The sequence below is a fragment of the Panthera tigris genome, chromosome X (assembly GCF_018350195.1).
Source record: "Panthera tigris isolate Pti1 chromosome X, P.tigris_Pti1_mat1.1, whole genome shotgun sequence".
Classification (NCBI taxonomy): Eukaryota; Metazoa; Chordata; class Mammalia; order Carnivora; family Felidae; genus Panthera; species Panthera tigris.
This window is the reverse complement of record NC_056677.1, coordinates 102,499,584-102,519,424: the sequence shown is the minus strand read 5'-3', so window position 1 is coordinate 102,519,424 and position 19,841 is coordinate 102,499,584. Positions and strand designations below refer to the sequence as shown.

Below are 19,841 nucleotides of genomic sequence, written 5' to 3'. Positions count from 1 at the left end.
CATATCTGGATTCCTAACCCACAGAAACTGTGAGATAATAAATGCACTTTGCTTTGAACTGCCAAATTCTGGGTAATTTGTTACACAGCAATAGGTAACCAATACAGTACTTATTGTTTTTATTTGCACATTTCCCCTTAAATTCTATTTTGGCAGCCATTTAATTAAAAATAAATGTACTCCATTGATTTCAAGTTGTGGAAATTACAGGTTACATTTAAGTTACCCTAACCTAAAGCTAAAATAATCAATTATGGTAGTGTTTATAATAAAAAGCTCCAATTTGCTACACTCACAGAGTAATTCCATTACATCAACAATACAAATCACTTTTCTTTTAGCTACAGACTGATCCTCAGAATAGGATTACAGTATAGGAAGATGATCAGTCAGAAGAAAAGGCATGGTGGACCAGCTACACCACAATGCTCGTAATTATAAGGAAACTGTGGTGCAGTCAACAGAAATTTTAGCTGCTGGAATCAAATTAATGTGTTTCTAGTTACATTTTTTCTTCTTCAGAAATTAAGGATGGTTTCCCTTCTTTGTAAAACAGGGAGGACCAAGAGATGAAGTTACTATAAAAACTGAAAAGCTGATTTATCTTTTAAAGCTTTTGGTATAGTCAATGGGTGATACCTACACCAATTGATTTGTAACTGATTCACTTAATTAAACCATGGAGATAATGATTGAAGCTAATTGCCCTAGATAAAATAGAACTCAAGACTTTGTTTCCTTACCACTATGATTCACATCAGCCAAATAAACACTCTTTTTAAAAATAAACGTCATGAATATTGGTGGAAGCTTTGTCTCTCACTAGCAAGAAAGATTAAAATTGTACATTTTCAAATACTTACATTTTATTTGGTAACTTTTCAGAGAGATTGCTTGTTTAATGCCTATCAGTTGGGTTTCATTGTTTCTTCTAATTAAGGGAAAGAATTATAAAATTGTTTTATAAACTGAAGGTGGCACTGTTCTAAGTGTGTTTTCATATATTACTTCTTTTAATCCTCACAAATACCCTATTCAATACATATTATTATTCCCATTTTATAGATGGGAAAATTGAGCCACAGAAATGGTAAGCAACTTGCTTAATATCACATAGCTAGCAATAACCAGTGCTAGAATTCAAATCTAGTTTATACCTATACTAGAAAAGAGTTTCAAAAGCTTAGTCTTAATTGTTCTTAAATTCAGAGACCTAAGTAGAAAAACTACATTTAGGAGTCTTATGAGTTGAATTGTGTACCCTAAAAATTCACATGATGAAATCCCAAACTCCAGAACCTCAGAATGTGACTTTACTTGGAAATAGGGTCACTGCAGATGAAATTAGTTAAGGTGAGGTCATTAGGGTGCGCCCTGACTGGTGTCCTTATAAAGAAGGAAAATATGGACACGGAGACAGAGACACATATAGAGGAAAGAGAATTTGAAAAGGTACTGGCAGAAGATAGCCATCTACAAGCTAAGGAGAGAGGCCTAGGACAGATCTTTCTCTTAGGGCCCTCACAGTCCAACTTTGCTAACACCTTGATTTTGGACTTTTAGCCTCCAGAACTGCAAGAAAGCAAGCTGCTTTTTGAAGATCACACAAAAACAATACATTGAACTTTGAGATGTTAGAAAAGCTCTGCTTGAACCATGCCTCCTTCTAAAAACTCAGGAAAACCGATTTCATTTAAAAATGGGTAACAAAATAATAGGAGAAAAATTCCAAAGTAATTATAAAGGAAAAACAGAATGAGAAACAGAATGACGTCTCTCCTCTCAGTGTGGGTTTGTACTGGAAGGGAGCTTTGGCTGCGGTTTTGAGAGCTCATCATGCCTAGATAATCCAACCTCTTCAACCTTACCACATTTCACTTGTACTCATTCTACTTCCACTTGCTTTTCTCAATTTAGAGCACTGTGTTTTCTAATTAATACTTGTAGAGTATTTTGGTTTGTAGACAATTTTAGGATTTTCCTATTTTCTGGTCTGTCAGATGATCCATTGTTTCTTTATGCTCACTCCCACACAGATTGCTCAGGTCTTATAGCTATGAATTGCCCCCAGCCTCTTGTATTTAGAGCTCATAGAAATATGTTATCACCTACTTTTTTCTAGATGTTGTCCATGGATTAATTAATTAATATATTGCGTGCGCAATTCACTTACCCGTCGTGGCCTCCATGGTTCTGCCCCTGCACAGCCTCTGGGCCAGTCCCCAACACCCAGCCTAGGGCCCACGGGGCAAAGCGGCACAGGCAGGGAAAGGCGCAAAGGTGAAGTGAGGTTTGCTTGATAGGTGGCCTGAGCTAGCCCCCTTAGGGACGAGTCTCGGATAAAAGGGCTCCAGCCAGGAGACACCCAGCTATTTCTCTTCCCAGGACTCCCCTGCCCCGCCCACGTAGAGCTCCTGAGATCCCGCGAGATCGCGTTGCTCTAGGAAGGGCGATAGCTGCAGCAGCATCTCAGGGGAGATGCCGCCGTCTTCTGAGCCACACTTAATCCTCAGTGTATTCCAGCCCATCCGTTCCCTGCCCCTCTATCTGGACCCGAATTTACATCCCTATACACACCCATATCTACAGAGCATATCCGGAGGGCTCCAATTCTGCCCTATTTGCCTTCCTGGGGAAAACCATGTTTCATCCAGCCTGACCCCAGCAGGTAGGTGTTGCTCTTTGTGTTCAAAAGACGTGAACATTTCCTGATGGAGGGGCTTAGGTGAAGGAGCCAGCTCCACCATCACTCGGTACTTGCAGTTGGACCGGGTCAGACAGAGCAATTCTTTGAGGCTGTACTTTGGCGGTGAGAGGCTGAGGTACGGCAGCAATGGTCTCCCGGGACAGATTCTATAAACTTCTCTACTGCCAGGAGAAACTACTGGCCCCAGGGATGTGCGATGAAACAGTGTGTTGCTTCAGCCTTGGACCTTGGCAGACGTCAGACTGAGGCCCAAGTCTCTGCCCAGTGGCCTTCAGCCTCCCAGAAGGCGATAGACTTGGCTCCAGTGCTTGCACATTACTCCTCTATTTTGGCCTCAGGCAGTCCTTCCCCACACAGCCTCTAGTCCAGAACCTGGTCCCCAACATCTGGCCATGGTCCCCTGGGATGAAGTACCACCACATTGTGACTCTGAGTGGGGTGAGGGGAGGCACTGACAAGGATTGGGGTTTAATTTATAGGTGGTGTGAGCCAGACTCCTCAAGGATGAGTCTGGGGTAGGGCCTCCCCACCTGCAAGCATCAAGGTGTGAAAGGAAAAAAAAACTTAGTTAACATATTAATTAAAAATAAGACTACAGGTATAAACTTGGTCACACAAGATGAAAAAGATCTAGGGACCTGCTGTACAACGTTGTGCTTATAGTTAGTAATGTAGTTAAATTTCACAGTTAAAATTTTGTTAAGAGGGTAAGATTTCATGGTTGTTTTTTTTAACCACAATAAAAAATAAGGCTATAAGATATTCTATACAATTGCATGTAAAGGATGTTTAAAACACCTATCACACCTATCTCTGTATACATTTATGGAATTAAATACATAAAAATATAAACAGTGGCACTTCACTCCAGTGGTGGGATTATGGTTAAATCTTTTTTTTTTCTGCATTTTCTAATTTTTCCCAAGTGAAATTAAGCTACATTTATAATTTGAGACATACTCAGAAAATTACTTGTTCTGTTTAATATCTCCTTGGTTCTCTCTTTGCATTTCTGAAATCAAAGAGGACTGGCCCCATCAGAAGACAAAGCTCTTGTCCAGATCAGACATCTCCTTCAGTTGAAACATGGCTTTATCCCCAAAATAATCATTTTTTACCACTTCCACCATTCTAGTCCCTTGGTCTTTACCAGGTACAATTTTCTCATCCCTAAGAGATCTTAAGGAATGCTAAGTCCTTCATTCCTGTCCCTTCTGCCCCCGAGGCTGCTGCCTCCTCTTGCTTACCAAAGGAACTTTTTCCATATCCCAGTATGGTAGCTGCAGATGCTCCCACAGGAACTGCTCTTATCAGAGCCGCTCCTTCTGATGCTGTTTTTGCTAGTGGAAGTGGAAGGGGATAAGGGATAGGTGGTATATTCATTGTGGAAATGGGGAGTTTGAAACCACTGCTCCTGTGAGGATCTAGTAGCAGGTATGAAGTGAAGAAATGGGTGAGAATGTGGAGTAGAGGAGACTATTGCTATGATCTTCCACACTGAATTTTGCCTCTCCCACTCTGAAGATCCCACAGAAAATCTGAAGAGCTTCTTCCCACCTCCCCTGTACTCTCCTGTTCAGAGAAATACCCATATCCCTCCTCCACCACCACCATCTTCATAAGTGCCTGTAAGGCTGCAGTACTAGGCCCACCCCTACCATCAGTAATGGTAGTAGCTGCTGCAAGGCCTCTCTCTCCTCTTTCTCCATCACCATTTGAACTCTTCCTGTATTGCACCAACACTAAATTTAGACCCAGGAGGAAAAATATCTGTACATGCTCATCTTTCCAAATGTATAGGGGACTTAAGGATCTATAAAATATCATAGTATCTCCTCTCTTCCACCTCCAAATAGTTATGAGTTTGTTTCCCCACAGCTCTCTTTTATTCCTGTGCTCCTATCCTAGATAACCAAGGCCCTCGCTGTTAGTCATATCTCTGAGATAAGAGAGATTTCCAGTATGACAGGATCATTTTTGTTGTTCATCCCCTCATCTCACTATACCCATTCCAAAAAGGCATCCAGATCTTTGTTCCCCCCTTATACCAGGGGAGGTTTATTCCACCAGCCTGTATTTGGTTTTCTATAATCCTTATTATTTGGACCAAATCATACTAAAGGAGAGAGGAGTGACTTATAGAATAGAGAGAAAGGAAGGAGAATACTGTTAATGATACCTTAGCACTCCTTACTCCCTGCCAGGAAGAAGGGAGGGCCCCAGAGGGGAATGGCGCATGGTTCATGTAGGGAAATGGACCCTAGGCATTAGGGCTTCCAGCATTGGCAGACACCTCCAAACCCCACTCGCCCTAGAGAAGCAGACATGCCCACCTTCAAGGGACCATCTGGACTTGGACAGTAAGAGTAGCAGGGATAATCACAATGCATTGAAGGCCCCACAAAAACCCCTTCCCCCTCCCATTCTTGGGTAATTCACAGGAAGAGGCAGGGCCCCTCTCATAATGAATGAGACTGAACTTTCCTTCACCTCAGTGAGCTAGAGGGAAGGATGCAGATTTAAGCTGCCACCTCTGGCCAACCTTCCCCAAGATACACGTTACACAGAAGATACAGCAGGCAAGTACACACTCTTTATTACTAATTAATATCAGAAAAACCTTGGCAGAGGTTGAGCTTGGTGAGCTGGGCAGATCTCACAGGGGAAACTACAACATCTTTTGTTCAGACTGAGGCTGATCTAACCTCCCACCCCCTGGGCTCCATCATGGCTCCCTCCTCACTTGTGCCAGCTGCCTCAGAAGAGCAGACAGCCTTGCAGAGAATACACCAAGTGGAAGATAAGGGGACCAGGGTCATTGTCAAGAGTGCTTGATCCAGTCCAGTATTATTTTTAATCTAATCCAAGAGAAGCATTATGTCTGTCCTTGGAATCCACTGTGTTCTTCATCCATTCTTGGCTGGAAAGGGGCTTGGGATGGAGGCAGCCAAGACTGAGGATTCAAGTGTGTAACACTCCCCCAAGTACTATCTTTAAGTCACTCAGTGACTTAAGATACTTAAGTTACTGGTCTTTCAGGGCAACAAGGAAAATAGTTTTCCCTCTCAAGGAAAGAAATCAGACTTTCAGAAAAATCCTGCCTGCACTTTGTGATGCTACTTTCCTGATCTTTGCCACTGCTCATTTGTTTCACCTAGGAGCAAGGAGATGAGGAGTTTGGTAAATCCTCTCATGAAAGTTCTGATGTTGCTCCTGGAACTGCAAAATATCTATGTTACTTCAAATGGGTTTACCCAAAGCCCATGCTATATACTAGGCAAATAACTCACTTCTGATCTCAAATTATGCTCTCTCCTATCATCTAATGAAAAAGTTATGATGTGTGCCCTAAATATTAACATATGGTTCTAGCTCCTAACCTAAACTAGGCAATCAATAACAATTTGTGTAAAGAATTAAATGTTATCTATCAAATTTGCTATCACAGAATTTAACACCACAACACCCAACTCTTCCAAATTAATTCCTTGTCCCAACAGAGAAATTAAATTCTAACGAAATCATTTTGCCCTCCTTTCCGCCTTAACGAGCGCCAAAGCATCTCCTCTTCCCCGAGTTCCTCTCACTCCTCTCCGCTCCAGCCAACGGGGGTCTCGATGAGGTGCAGGTCAGCAGGAATCAAGTGTGATTTCTGTAAACTCTTAGAAGATCTTCTAATGGGACAGGTTCAGCTTCTTCAGCAACAAACAATTTCTGTGGGGCTCGGAGACACAAAAACAGGCCCTCACCTATAAAATAAAAACCAGGAGCAAACATGAACACTGTAGCCATGTACAAAGGAACAATAGCATTTCCCAGGAAAAGCAGTGCTCCTGAAACTCAGTATAGTTATAACTCGAAAAAGACATGGCTGTTCCCAGCCAAAGACACAGCACTTTCAGAAAAAAGGACGTGAATAAGAAAACAGAAGAGAGTGGAGGGGAGGGCGGGGGAAGGCTCCAAGACTTCAGCTTCTCCAGGGTGTCCACCAATCGGCATCAGCCATTCAGAATCCACCACCTGTGAATGTCAGTGCAATTAAGAGAAGTTCCTTTTTAAAGAATATGATCCTCAAAAGCAGTCTTTGTTCAAGTAAATTTTAAAAAGTATATAAATACATTTGCATTTATGTGTGTATGTAGTACCCACAACGATAAAAAGTTGTTACTTTGGGTAATAGAATAACGGATTGTTTTAATTCTCTCTACACCAATTTTGGTTTGCAAATCTTCTGTGAGGTACATAAGTTACTTTTTGGTCAGAAGAGGGTCCTATGAAATTGGTTTTTCTTTGGGCTTATGAAATTGGTCTTTTCTTTCGTTTTCATTCTTACTTACCTTTCTTAAATCAGTGAGTCGGTCCTGGGTCCAGGCCTCTACTCTCAACGTCCACACAGACTTCCTTGCATTTATAGCAGGCCTTGCGCCATGAAAAATTCATGGCTTTACACCGTGGGCACTCCCAACTCTCTGGGCCGCAGCCTGAGGCAGACTTCTCCTGGTGCAGGAGACCCAGAGCTTTTTTCCCTTTTGGTTGCTTGGCCTTCTGCCCCTGAGGCTGCTGTTTCATTGGGCTTTCCCTCACACCACAGCTCCGGCTGTCCCCCTGGGGGGGCGCCTGGGGCCTCTGTAGACCTTCTTCCAGGCTGTGGCTCCTCCTAAACCCCGGGGGGTACCTCTTTGGACTTTCTTCCTGGCTATGGCGTCTTCTGTCCCCCGTCCCCTGGGGTCTTCTTGGACCTTCTACTTGGCTGTAGTTCCCGCTGGCCCCCAAGGAGAGCATCTCCTGAGGCCTCTCTGGATCTTCTTCGTGGCTACTGCTTCTGCTGGCAACAAGGGGGGCCATCCCTTGGGGTCTTTTTGGACCTTCTTCCTGGCTGTGGTCCCTACTGGCCCCCAGGGGCACCATCACCTGAGGCCTCTTTGGATCTTCTTCCTGGTTGTGTCTCCCACTGGCCCCCAGAGGTACCATCTCCCGGGGCCTCTCTGGATCTTCTTCCCGGCTATTCATCTTGCTGGCACCAAAGGTAACCATCTCCTGGGATCGCCCCGAACCTTCTTCCTGGCTGAGGCCCCAGCTACCCCCAAAGGGGACCATCCCCTGGGCCTTTGCTGGCCCTTCTTCCTGGCTGAGACTCCAACTATCCCCAAAGGGAACCATCTCCTGAGGATTCTCTGGACCTTCTTCCTGGCTCTGGCCCTGGTTATCTTTAAGGAGTACCACCCCCCAAGGCCTCTCCGAACCCTCTTTCCGGCTCTGGCTCCAGCTATCCCCAAAGGAGACCATCCCCTGAGGCCTGCCTAGATCATCCTCCTGGCTGAGGCTCCAACTATCCCTAAGAAGTACCACCCCCTGGGGCATCTCTCGATCTTCTTCTTGGCTGTGGCTCCAGCTATCCCCAACAGGAACCATTCCTTGGGCCCACCCTGGACCTTCTTCCCGGCTCTGGCTCCAGCTACCCCAAAGGGTGACCATTCCTTGGGGGTTCTCTGGACCTTCTCGCTGACTCTGGGTCCAGCTCTCCCCAAGGGGGACCACCCCCTGGAGCACCTCTTGATCTTCTTGCTGGCTGTGGCTCCAGCTCTCCCCGACGGGAACCATCCCCCAGGCCCTCTTTGCACGGTCTTCCTGGCTCTGGCGCCAGCCATCCCCAAGGGTGGCCATTCCTTTGGCCCACCCCAGACCTTCTTCCTGGCTCTGGCTCCGGCTGTCCCCAGCAGGAACCACCCCCTGGGCCCTCTCTGGACCTTCCTCCTGGTTGTGGCTCCTGCTCTCCCCGACAGGAACCGTCCCCTGGGCTCTCTCGGGATCTTCTTGCTGGCTGTGGCTCCAGCTATCCCCAAGGGGGACCACTTCTTGAGTGTTCTCTGGATCTTCTTCCTGGCTCTGGCTCTGGCTCCAGCTATCTCTGACAGGAACCATCCCCTGAGGCCACTGCGGACCTTCTTGGCTAAGGCTTCTGACGTCCCTCAGGGGGACTGCACTCTGGAGGATCGCAGGACCTTCCGCCTGGCTGCAGCTCCTCTGGTCCCACCGTGGGACCATCCCCTCTTGGTAGCCCACTGCAGCACGTGGACCAGGTGGCCCGATCCCCAGAGGAGGCATCTGATGTGGAACTACTGCAGCTTCTGCATCCATGACTACTACTGGCGGCAGAGGTGGCGAGACGGGGAATCCCACGGGGAACGGGGCACGGAACGGAAGCAAGTACCGCACGGGCACTGGCAGAGCGGGCTGTACGGCCTGAGCCCAGGGACTCGGGGGTCCCGGCACGTAGAGAACAGCCACCGGGGCCGGCACCCGGGCCTCAAAATACAGCCTGCTGCGCAGCCCCCTGGCCACCACATCTGCATTCCGGGGCCATGCTATGGCCCCAAGTTGCTCGGCCGGAGGCCCAGGCACTCTCTCGCGGGCCAGCGGCACGACCCGGGAGGCCCTCTCCACCTGGAGCAGCCGCCCGCGAAGCGCGTCACACTCGACCAGAGTCTGCCGCAGCGCAGCCTGTGTGGAGCGCAGCTGTGCGACCGCCGACTCGCGCTCCCCGCGCAGCCGCTGCAGCTCGGAGGCCAGGGCCCAGGCAGCCGTCTCGCGCTCCTCCACTTGGCTCTGCAGCCGCCGGGCCTGGCGCTCCTGCTGCTCCCGCTGCCTGGCTCCCACGCGCACGCTCAGGGCGAGCGCGCTCCACGCACAGGCCCTCTTCGTGGCGCGCGGCACCTGCGGGTCGGCCAGGACCGTCCGAAGCCGCTCCTCTACCTCGTCCCAGGGCCGCGAGCGCAAGGCCGCGTAGAAATCCGGCCCACCGCCGTTCGTGAGGACTTCGTCGTTGATGAACCTGATCACCTCGGTGTGGCGGAACCCGCTGGCGTGGTCCCCAAAGTCGACCGCCATGGCTGCTGCGGCCTAGTTAACTGACGGCCGCGAGCCTAGATAACCGTCTAACCGTCTCGCAGGCAATGCTGCCCCTGCCGCCGCCCGTAAAGGCCCACCCCTCACGTCCCCGCTCAGTCCTACTTCAGTCCTTTTCAAGTCCTGGCCTCGTCCTTGACTTTTCTCCCTCACTCCCTTGTTTTCCTTAAAAAAGATAGAAAGAAAAACGTTCTCTCACCACACCAATGCCCACTACGTGAAGGGCAAAGATGGCACGATGCGTCACAGAGTTCTGAGCCACACGAGCCACCGCAAGGTGTTCTGGGAGGCACGGTCGGGGGCCGAGCGCCCCCTGGAAGGCCAGCAGAGCGCTCGGCAGCGCCGGGTACTACAGTGAGCCCAGACTGGGAGGGGGCACATCAGATTCTTTGGAGATAGTAATAGTTGCCACTCATGCACATAACGGGCTGGGATGGGACTTTCAAACACACACACACACACACTCCTGGTCTAAAAGGAAGGGTGGTACAAGAATGTCAGAGAACTTTTAGGGGAGGGAGAGAAAGAGTTGAGGTGAAGACTGGGGTTGCAGGACCCCCTGTTCAGGAAGATAAATAGGGTGCATGCCTGGCATCTATCAAAACCCAGAAAAGGGGCAGGACAAAGAAAGAAGGGCTACGGTTGCTCTACTGCTGTGGGGAAAGGAAGGAAGCTGAACTTTGGGGCAGCAGTGGGAACCAGGTGAAGGAGAGCAAAATATGTCACTTTGGCACATTACTTTAAGTTAAAGTTACTTAGGATACAGTTGATGTAAGAAGGACATTCTAACCCTCCTTTGTGCCCCTGAAAGGAGGAAATAAATCACCCATATGAAGGGTACCCTGTCTATTCCCAAAGAGTAGAAGGCACCCTTATCACTGGAAATAGGGAATGAATTCAGGGTTGAGAAGGCAATATAAAACACCTTATTACTTCTTCACTAATTTACGACCCCAAACCCAAACCTCTTTGTCTTGTCAATTCTTCACAATTTTTTTTCTTGCAGTTCTAAAAGTTGCCTGCTTTGGTCACTTTTTTGAGTCTCATATTTATATGGATTTCCTGTAGATAAGAAATTAAATTTGTTTTCCTCCTGTAAATCCTACTTATGTTAATTTAATTATTAGGCCAGCCAAAGAACCTAGAAGGTAAGAAGGGAAAATTTTTCCACTTCTACAGTTTTGGCATCCAACCTGGGGCCCTCCACTACCCAGATATTGCTGAATCTGGGGCTGCGGCACCTGAGAGATCCTGGGAATCTGACAAGAGCCTGTAGAAACTAAGAATTCTTACCACATCAGTCTCCTGGATCTCTGCTCACAGGGTCTGGTGGAAGTGAGAATGATGAAAGTCCTTTTTTTTTTTTTCTAAATTTAGTTTAGCAGGAGAATATATTTGTGTAAACTAGTTCCTTGGGTATAGTGACTGGTAAAGATTTATTACGAATACTCCTGTTTTCTATTGCTCTCTTTCCTCCCGAGGACAGTCATTGTTTTCTTTTGTCCCTATCATTTGTCATAAGGAGGGAAACCATTGGGTTGAATGCTTCCCAGACTGGTGAGTTCACAGTTCTGAACAGATTGGCATCTGTTTAGACAAAGTTGGCGGTGGGTCCCTTATGTAAAAACCAGATGAGGTTTGCTTTCATCTTGTTCTGTCCTGAGAGTGTGGCCTTGTGACCAGTGAGAATATTCTCTCTGGTCTCTGCCAGTCAGAAGGTACAAGTACTGGCTTGCATCTGGTGGCCAAATAGGCTTGGAAATACAACACATGAAGTCATAGGCAACATTCTCTTTGTCCAACTGTGCTAGGTCTCAGAGGAGTTTGTCATAAGGTGCCTCAGTTGTCTAAACCACTGTTGTCTTGTTAGTGCTGGAAAAGTATCATTCCAGTAGTACCTTTCCAGATTAGTGACTCTGTGACTAGAGGCATCTCACATTTTCATGGGAAACTGGAGACACCATTTTCACTACATCATTCTTACCACTGGTGACAACAAAGGTTTTTGCTTTTTTATGCTAACTTTGGGAGTGAACCCTCTGGATCTTGTGAGGGCTTGTACCCTCTTTTGGGATGCCTCTTATGTCCATGGTTAAGCTATAAAAAGTCTTATTGGTTTGAGTCTCTATTGAGATTAATATAAGATCCTACTCATCATTGCCAGATAATAAATCCTTTCAATTAGAAAAACTTCTACATTTGAAAAAAAATTTAAAGAGTTCTCATCCTAAACAACTGTTATAGGTACCTATGGAAAGACCAAATTATGAAGTGGATATAGAGGAGAATAATTAGTACCTTTAGGGACTGCCTTAACAAGGTTAAAGAACAGAAATTAGACTTAGAACAAAAATTAAAGTCCACATCCAACATAAATTCCTCTTTTTAAAATCCAGCCCTGGGGCAGCTGGGTGGCTCAGTTGGTTAAGCTCTCACTCTTGATTTCGGCTCAGGTCATGATCTCACTGTTCATGGGATCAAGCCCCATGTCAGGCTCCCATGCTTGAAATCCTCTCTCTCTCTCTCTCCCCCTCCCCTGCTCATTCTTTCTCTCTCTCTCTCCCTCTCAAAATAAATAAATAAACTTTAGAAATGAATAAGTAAATAATAAAATAAAACCCAGCCATGTCACTTAATTGTACACCTGAAACTAGCATTACACAGCATGTCAAAACTGGAATTTAAATAAAAACTTTAAAAAATTAGAATTAAAATTAAAATCCAGCCCTGTCTCCTCAGCAAATTCCCTTAGCTCATAAAACTCCCCCACCTTCCCCAGAAAATCCCTTAAACATCCAGCTGCCTATTTCAACTTCTCTTTCCTTACAAGATTTACCAAGAGCACTCTGGCCTGATCTCCAGGGCCAGGGTATACATGTTACTCATGTGAACGCTGAAATCCAGGAAGTGAAGTTAGCAGAAGCACAAGGACAGGTGGTAGGATTCACTTTGCTCTATCCCTTACAACTCCTCCTGCTTTCCAGGGCTCTGTAATCAAATTCATTTGTGTTTCCCTTGGATGCAGGGGGAAAAAATCATATTTAAATAGAGAAGAATAAATTGGATTTCTGGTGACAGATCTAATAGTTGGAAAGGTTTTCCTCTTCTGCAATAGATTGGGCCAAGAAAAAAAAGGGAGAAAATAAGGTTAGAAGCAACAGTGAGAAAAATGTATACAGGTCTGGGCTGGTCATCTTGGGAAAGCCGTCTCCAACTGTCATTTGCTTCGATTCCTAGAAATCTTTTTTTTCAAGTCATCAGTTGGTGTGCAGATCTAGTTAGGTTTTGGTGCTTTCTGTAGATGTGACACATGGATCCAAGGGTCCTTTCTTTGAAGTTTGGCAGCACAAGAGTTGGTTAACAGTACCTGATAGGGGTCTTTCCATCAGTGTTGAAGACAGTCTTTCTGGAGATGTCATTCCAATAGATGAAATTTCTGGGCTGCAAGGTGTGAGAAATTTCTGGGCTGCAAGGTTGATATTTAAAGTCCTTGTCTCCGGGGAGTGTGCTGTGGAAAGATTATTCTGCTAAAATATGGTTATTTTCAACAAAAGCAATTAGGCCTTTGCAATATTAAAGGAAATCCCCCTTTACCGACTGTGGATCAAAAGCAGCAGGAGCCAAGTACATTGGTCATCCTATGATTATCTCAAAGGGTGAGAGTTAATGAGTTCCAAAAGGGGTAGACCTGAAATTTAGAACCACTAATGGGAGTGCTTTTGGCCAGGGTATTTGAAGGATCTCTACAAACTTTGCCTAATAATGCTGTTAGTGGATTCTATTAGCCCTGAGGATTGAGGGTAATAAGCACAACGGAAGTGTTGCAACACTGGCCCAAAAGCACAAACCTGTTGAAGCAAGTTCCCTGGTCATTATGAAGTTCAAGAGGGATTCTGCAGGTAGGGATGATCTTTTCTAATAGGAATTTAGGCACAAAAATAGGAGTCCAGTAAGAAAATACACAAACCGTTACCAATACATATTTATATCCATGAGATGGGGAAAGCTAAATAAAATCCATCTGCCAAACAATGAGAAAGAATGAAATATGGCCCTTTGTAGCAACATGGATGGAACTGGAGAGTGTTATGCTAAGTGAAATAAGCCATACAGAGAAAGACAGATACCATATGTTTTCACTCTTATGTGGATCCTGAGAAACTTAACCAAAACCCATGGGGGAGGGGAAGGAAAAAAAAAGAGTTTAGAGTGGAAGAGAGCCAAAGCATAAGAGACTCTTAAAAACTGAGAACAAACTGAGGGTTGATGGGGGGGTGGGAGGGAGGGGAAGGTGGGTGATGGGTATTGAGGAGGGCACCTTTTGTGATGAGCACTGGGTGTTGTATGGAAACCAATTTGACAATAAACTTCATATATTGAAAAATAAAAATTTAAAATTTAAATTTAAATTAAAAAAAAATCCATCTGCCAAAACTCGTATGGTCCACTGGGCAATTTAAAGTGTCGAGGAGCAGTGCAGACAGGTTTTCCTGAATTATATTTTAGACAGGTGGGCAAGCAAAGTAAGCACTCTGTGACCTTGCTAATATTCACCCACTAGTATTGGCTCATAAAGGTTTTTATCAGTAGACTAATGATTCACTGCATGTAGAGTAATCAGTAATGGGAACTTTAGAGTCTCTGGAAGCACTGGATTATTCTTTTAGCCCAACACAGAGTTGTCTTTTTTTATTGAACCAATGTTTAGTAGATTTCCAATATTGTTTTTCCTTTTCTGGGGCCAATTGTTGGACATCTCTAGTCAATTTTTCTAGATAATCATTTGGGGGAACATCCCTTTGGATCAAGACAGATGTTTAGTTGTTCCTTTTTGAGCAGCATTCTTTGCAGAAATAATCTTCAAGGTGGTTTCCATTAGCCTCAAGAGAATCAAGTTTAAAATGTGCAGGGAACTTGATACTGGCCAAAGTGTCTGTAAGAGTATGGCATCTAATAATTCCTGGACATAAAAGCCATTTTTAATTTTGTCTCCACTGGAAATAAGGACACCTTGCTGTTTCCATAGCATTCTAAAGTCATGAGCTACTCCAACAAACCTACTGTTAGTATAGATATTTGCAGTTTTTCCCTTTGGCTAAAATACAGGTGTGATCAAGAGTATACAATTCATCTGTTTGGCCAATTCAGCCAAGGGCAAAAGTGTTGCCTCAATTACTTTAAAAGGAGTTGCAAAAGCATACCCAGCATATTTATCATTTTCACCTTTTAAATAAGAACCATCAGTAAACCATGGAAAATTAATGTTATACAAAGGAGTTTCCTATAAGTGATCATAAGGAGTCAGGAGGTGATCTGTGAGAGTCACAGTCATGAGGAGTATTGTCCATAGAGGAAGGAAGAATGGTGGCAGGGTTCAGATTATTACAGTGAGGGAAAGAGAGTTTGGAATCCAATTTTCACATGAGCCAAGTTAGGCTGAAGCTAACTTGTAATTAGCCTAAAACCTTGTAATTAGCACTTAGTTCGGGGAAGTTCAGGATGCCATGAGGCCTCTTTGGATCTAAATGCAGCCCTCGTTTTGAAATCAGGCACCACAAATATCAAACCTGAGTCTGAGCAATCTGCAGTTTCTCCTCAGAGATTTTGTGTCCTTTTAAGACTAAAAGTTTTAACAAGTGGTTGCTGTCTTCCTGCAAAGAGGCCTGAGAAGGGGAGCAGAGAAACAAATCATCTGCATATTGTAATAAAGTAGAGATTCCAGGTAACTTTATATCACCTAAATCCACTTTTAAGATTTTGGAGAAGGGGTACCTGGGTGGCTCAGTTGTTTAAGCATCCGATTCTGGATTTCAGTTCAGGTCATGATCCTGCGGTTGTAGAAACAAGCCCCTCATCAGGTTGTTCACTAACAACACAGAGCCTTCTTGGAATTCTCTCTCCCTCTGCCCCTCCCAAATTCACACATATGCACACACTCTCTCACTCTCTCTCTCTAAAAAAATTAAAAAGTTTTGGGAGAAGTAGGAAGGATTTTTGGTAAAACCCTGGGGCATTTCTGTCTAGGTACACTGCTTTCCTTCCCAAGTAAAGGCAAAGAAATATTACTAACCTTATCCACAGGGAAATCAATTACTGTAAATTTTGATGGAGCAAATAAAAGATGGTGAAATGTCATCTGATTTTCCTGGTTGGCTATTTTGGTTTCTATCAAATTCTAGAATTCTCTCCCCCTTTCAGTAGAAAAACTCCAGCATCGTATTTCTCTAAGGAATCTCAGAAGCAAAGTTATGAGTATCTCTTGGAGGGCCTAAACAAAAGGGAATAGGTTGAGAGATAGAAACCTGTTTATTAGAGATCCCCACTCCGAACCATTTCAGTACTTCGAGGTAAGGGCTATTTATTTGATAACAGTAGGGTCAAGCATAGAGAGTGTAGCTCCAATGTTGATAAAAATTCTCTAAGCAATTTAAGAGGAAACATTGGGAAAAGCCCCTGTAGTTACTCACAGTTCTGTAGTTGGGGGTTAGGAGGGCACTGGAAAGCCTAGAGGACTGAAGGCACCTAGAATGCTTACATTCAGAACAGTCTTTCTTCCTGTGTCTTGGTTTTTTGCAACAATGGCAGAGGGGTTTGATTTTGTTTAGGGGCTTCCATTTGTTAGAACTGAAAATCAGGGATTTTACTGGTCTTCCTTTTAGTTGAATCCTCTAGAGTATAGGAGAGCCAATTTGCTAAATTAACTGAATCTGGAGTGGACAAAGTTTCCCATTCCATCCTAGCCCTTTTAACTATAAGGGAAAGATCCCAGTTTAGCCCTTTAATGAACATAGAGTTGAAGGCTACCCGAGTGGATTCAACATCCATAAGGAGGCCAGAATTTTCTTTAAAAACAGTTCGGAGGTAACTATAATAGTCATACACAGATTCACTCAGTTTTTCAGTGCAAACATGAATCTTATTCCAATCAACAGGTTTTGGGAAAGCCCTAGGGACTACCAGGTGAAGTCATTCAGCAATTGCCCAGTGTGATCATATAAAACGGCATTGAGTTGGTCTTTCATATAAAGTTCTAGAGATTTCTTCAGGATCATCCCAGTTAGCTGTTTTCATCCAGTGTTGGGCTTGGCCTTTGTCAACAAGCATGTGAACTAGCTGGTACAAATCTGAGGAACCTGGTTGGTAAGTCTGGATGACTATATTAAATTCCTTGGCAAATCTAATTTTAAAAAATTCCTTGGCAAAACTATGAGAATCTTCAATAACTCCAGGAAAATCTTTGACTATGGCTTGTAGTTCAGCCTTAGCCCAGGGGACATGGGAAATTAAGGGCTTAGCATTAGGATCCTCATAAGGTCTAATTTATTTTTTTGAGAGAGAGAGTGTGATTAAGAGAGAGAGAGAGAAAAGAGAAAGAGAATCTTAGGCAGACTCCACACTCAGCACAGAGCCTGACATGGGGCTTGATCCCCTGACCCTGGCATCATGACCTGAGCTGAAACCTAGAGTTGTATGCTAAACCGACTGAGCCACCCAGGTGCCCCCAGAAGGTCTAATTTTGAAGATGTAGTTTTAGGGGCACCTGGGTGGCTCAGTCAGTTAAGCAGCAGACTTCAGCTCAGGTCATGATTTCACAGTTGGTAGGTTCAAGCCCCATGTCAGACTCTGTGCTGACAGATCAGAACCTGGAGCCTACTTCAGATTCTGTCTCCCTGTCTGTTTCTCTCTACCCCTCCCCGGTGTGTGCTTGCTTGCTCTCTCTCAATAATAAGTAAATAAACTTTAAATTTTTTTTAAATTTTTATTTATTTTTGAGAGAGAGGGAGAGAGAGACAGAGCACGAGTGTGGGAGGGACAGAGAGAGAGGGAAACACAGAATCCAAAGCAGGAACCAGTCTCCAAGCTGTCAGCGAAGAGCCCAATGCGGGGCTCGAACTCATGAACTGTGAGATCATGACCTGAGCCGAAGTTGGACTCTTAACTGACTAAGCCACCCAGGCGCCCCTAAATAAACAAACTAAAAAAAATCTTTAAAGGTGCCTCTTCTAATCGGTTCAGAGAAGGGAACAAGGAGCATTTCAGAGAAAGAGGGAAGTTCATTGAAAGAATTAGAATAAGGAAGTGGAGGGTGAAAAGAGGTGGGGATAGAGAGGGTATAAAAGAGGATGGGGAGAAAGAGACCTCTGAAGTTTTTTGTCTTCTTTCAGTTGTTTACCTCAGTTAACTTAGAAATGGTCATTTGTAGGGGCGCCTAGGCAGCTCGGTTGAGCCTCCAACTTCGACTCAGGTCATAATCTCATGGTTTGTGAGTTCGAGCCCTGCATCAGGTTCTGTGTTGATGGCTCAGAGCCTGGAGACTGTTTTGGATTCTGGGTCTCTGGCTCTCTCTATCCCTCCCCACCTTGTGTTCTCTCTCTCTCTCTCTCTCTCTCTCTCTCTCTTTCCCTCAAAAATAAATAAAACATTAAAAAAAAGAAATGGTAATTTGTAAAGAGGGGATTTTAGAGTCCTTAATATATTTGGAAGCCTCAAAATACCAATTGATATAGGGTTCCCATTTGGTTTTTTTTTATTTGAGAGCCCTGGTTCTAAGAAAAGCAAGTTGGGGAGATCAAAAGTACCCCATGATAGCCATTGGTTCTAAATTATTTTTGGTTAAATTGGCCTAATTAGTTAAAAATGCACATGAAGAGGAACCATAGTTTTTAAGCATAAAACTGGGGTAAAAGAAAGAGGTCCCTCCTGAGAGAATTTAGCAGATTGGAATCCTATTACTCAAAAACAGAGGTTTGAGAAATAGAAGAGTACTCCCCAAGAAGGGCAATTCCTTCATAAAAACAACAAAGGGGCACCTGGATGGCTCAGTTGGTTAAGCATCCAACTTTTGATTTCAGCTCAGCTCATGATCTCACAGTTCATGTGTTTGAGCCCTGCATCAGGCTCTGTACTGGCAGTGCGGGGCCTGCTTGGGATTCTCTCTCTCCTTCTCTCTCTGCCTCTTGCTGTCTCTCTCTCTCTCAAATGAATAAATCAACATTTTTTTTAAAAAACCAACAAAAACAAGAACAGCTCCTGAATAAAGTCAGAGAGCTCAACGAAAAGGAGGGAGCTCATATGAAGGAGGAGACTTACTGAACTGAAAGGAAGAAGACGACTCAGAAGCAAAGAGCACAAGGGGCTCAAGTGGGTTCTTGTAACAAGCATGTAATGTCGACCTTAGAAAACAAAAGATCCAGTTATTTTACCAGACATTTAGTGTATTCAGTAATAGCAGAAGAATTGCAATTCAGGACAAGCAAACTATGACAAACCATTGGCAAGTCTGGAGAATAGAGGAGAGGAGCCTGCTTCTACAGAAGAAAAGAGGAAGCTGGGAGAGGTTGTTTTGCTGAATTCTCATTGGTTGGGCTGTTGCCGGTCAGGGAGAAATTCTTCCTCCTGCTGGGGTATGTAAAGTAAGCTTCTTTCTCTTGGAGCATGTAAAGTATGATGCTCTAGAAGTAATTCCAAGCTAACCTAACTTACCCTAAATCTCCCCTACTCATCTCAAAATGCATGTAGATATTATAAAAGATCAGGACTTTAGAAACAAAACTGTCCTGTACTTAAAAAAAAAGAGGAAACATTTTAAATAGTAATTATTCTACACTTCTGATAATAGAGATATCTACCACAAAACTCCCAGGAGAAAACACATTTTTCCATCCTTTTGAAATGTAAACACCCCAGTAGATAAAACACTGCCCACAATCACCTGAGACTAAAGAAAAAAAGGGAGGAAAGAAGTTTTTTAATATACAAACTTTTTTAAAGGCTCCTTTGCCCAAACGCTAGTCCACAGCCTTCATAAGATTACTTATCAAAGACCGATACAATCCTTTTTTTTTAATTTTTTTGAGAGCAAGAACACGCACACAAGCATGCGTGTGCATGTGCAAGGAAGGGCATAGGGGGAGGGAGAGAAAGAATCTTAAGTAGGCTCCACAGCTGGCTTGGAGCCCGGCATGGAGAACGATGTCATGATTGTGAGATCATGACCTGAGCCGAAATCAAGAGACGGACACTTAACCAACTGAGCCGCCCAGGCACCCCATAGACAAATACAATTCTTAAGAGTCTTCTCCACAAATATTAGTAAAAATTTTTAGCCATCTGAGCAGGTAGACAATTTACTCCAATTGCAGAAACATAATTTGGATCCAATGGTTATTAAACTAGTGAGTTTGTATTACTGTAATTGATTCATGGCTAAAATTTTAAAACAAAAGCT

General features: G+C 44.3%; 1 protein-coding gene and 1 pseudogene across 1 annotated transcript; one reads left to right on the top strand and one right to left on the bottom strand.

Annotated features, from left to right (window-relative positions):
• Positions 1–5,278: 5,278 nt before the first annotated feature.
• On the bottom strand, positions 5,279–9,661 carry LOC102960468 (putative testis-expressed protein 13C). The gene is made up of 2 exons (XM_042975156.1): positions 7,045–9,661; positions 5,279–6,456 (listed from the first exon to the last, which is right to left on the bottom strand). Exon 1 carries the CDS (start codon positions 9,593–9,595, stop codon positions 7,055–7,057), a length of 2,541 nt encoding a protein of 846 aa, XP_042831090.1. The 5' UTR covers positions 9,596–9,661; the 3' UTR covers positions 5,279–6,456; positions 7,045–7,054.
• A 190-nt stretch (positions 9,662–9,851) lies between these two features.
• Positions 9,852–19,841, top strand: part of LOC102960196 — a 59,814-nt pseudogene continuing 49,824 nt past the window's right edge.

Bases quoted from the DNA above. Each gene is read 5' to 3' on its own strand.
- LOC102960468 (XM_042975156.1), bottom strand. From the start codon at position 9,595: ATGGCGGTCGACTTTGGGGACCACGCCAGCGGGTTCCGCCACACCGAG.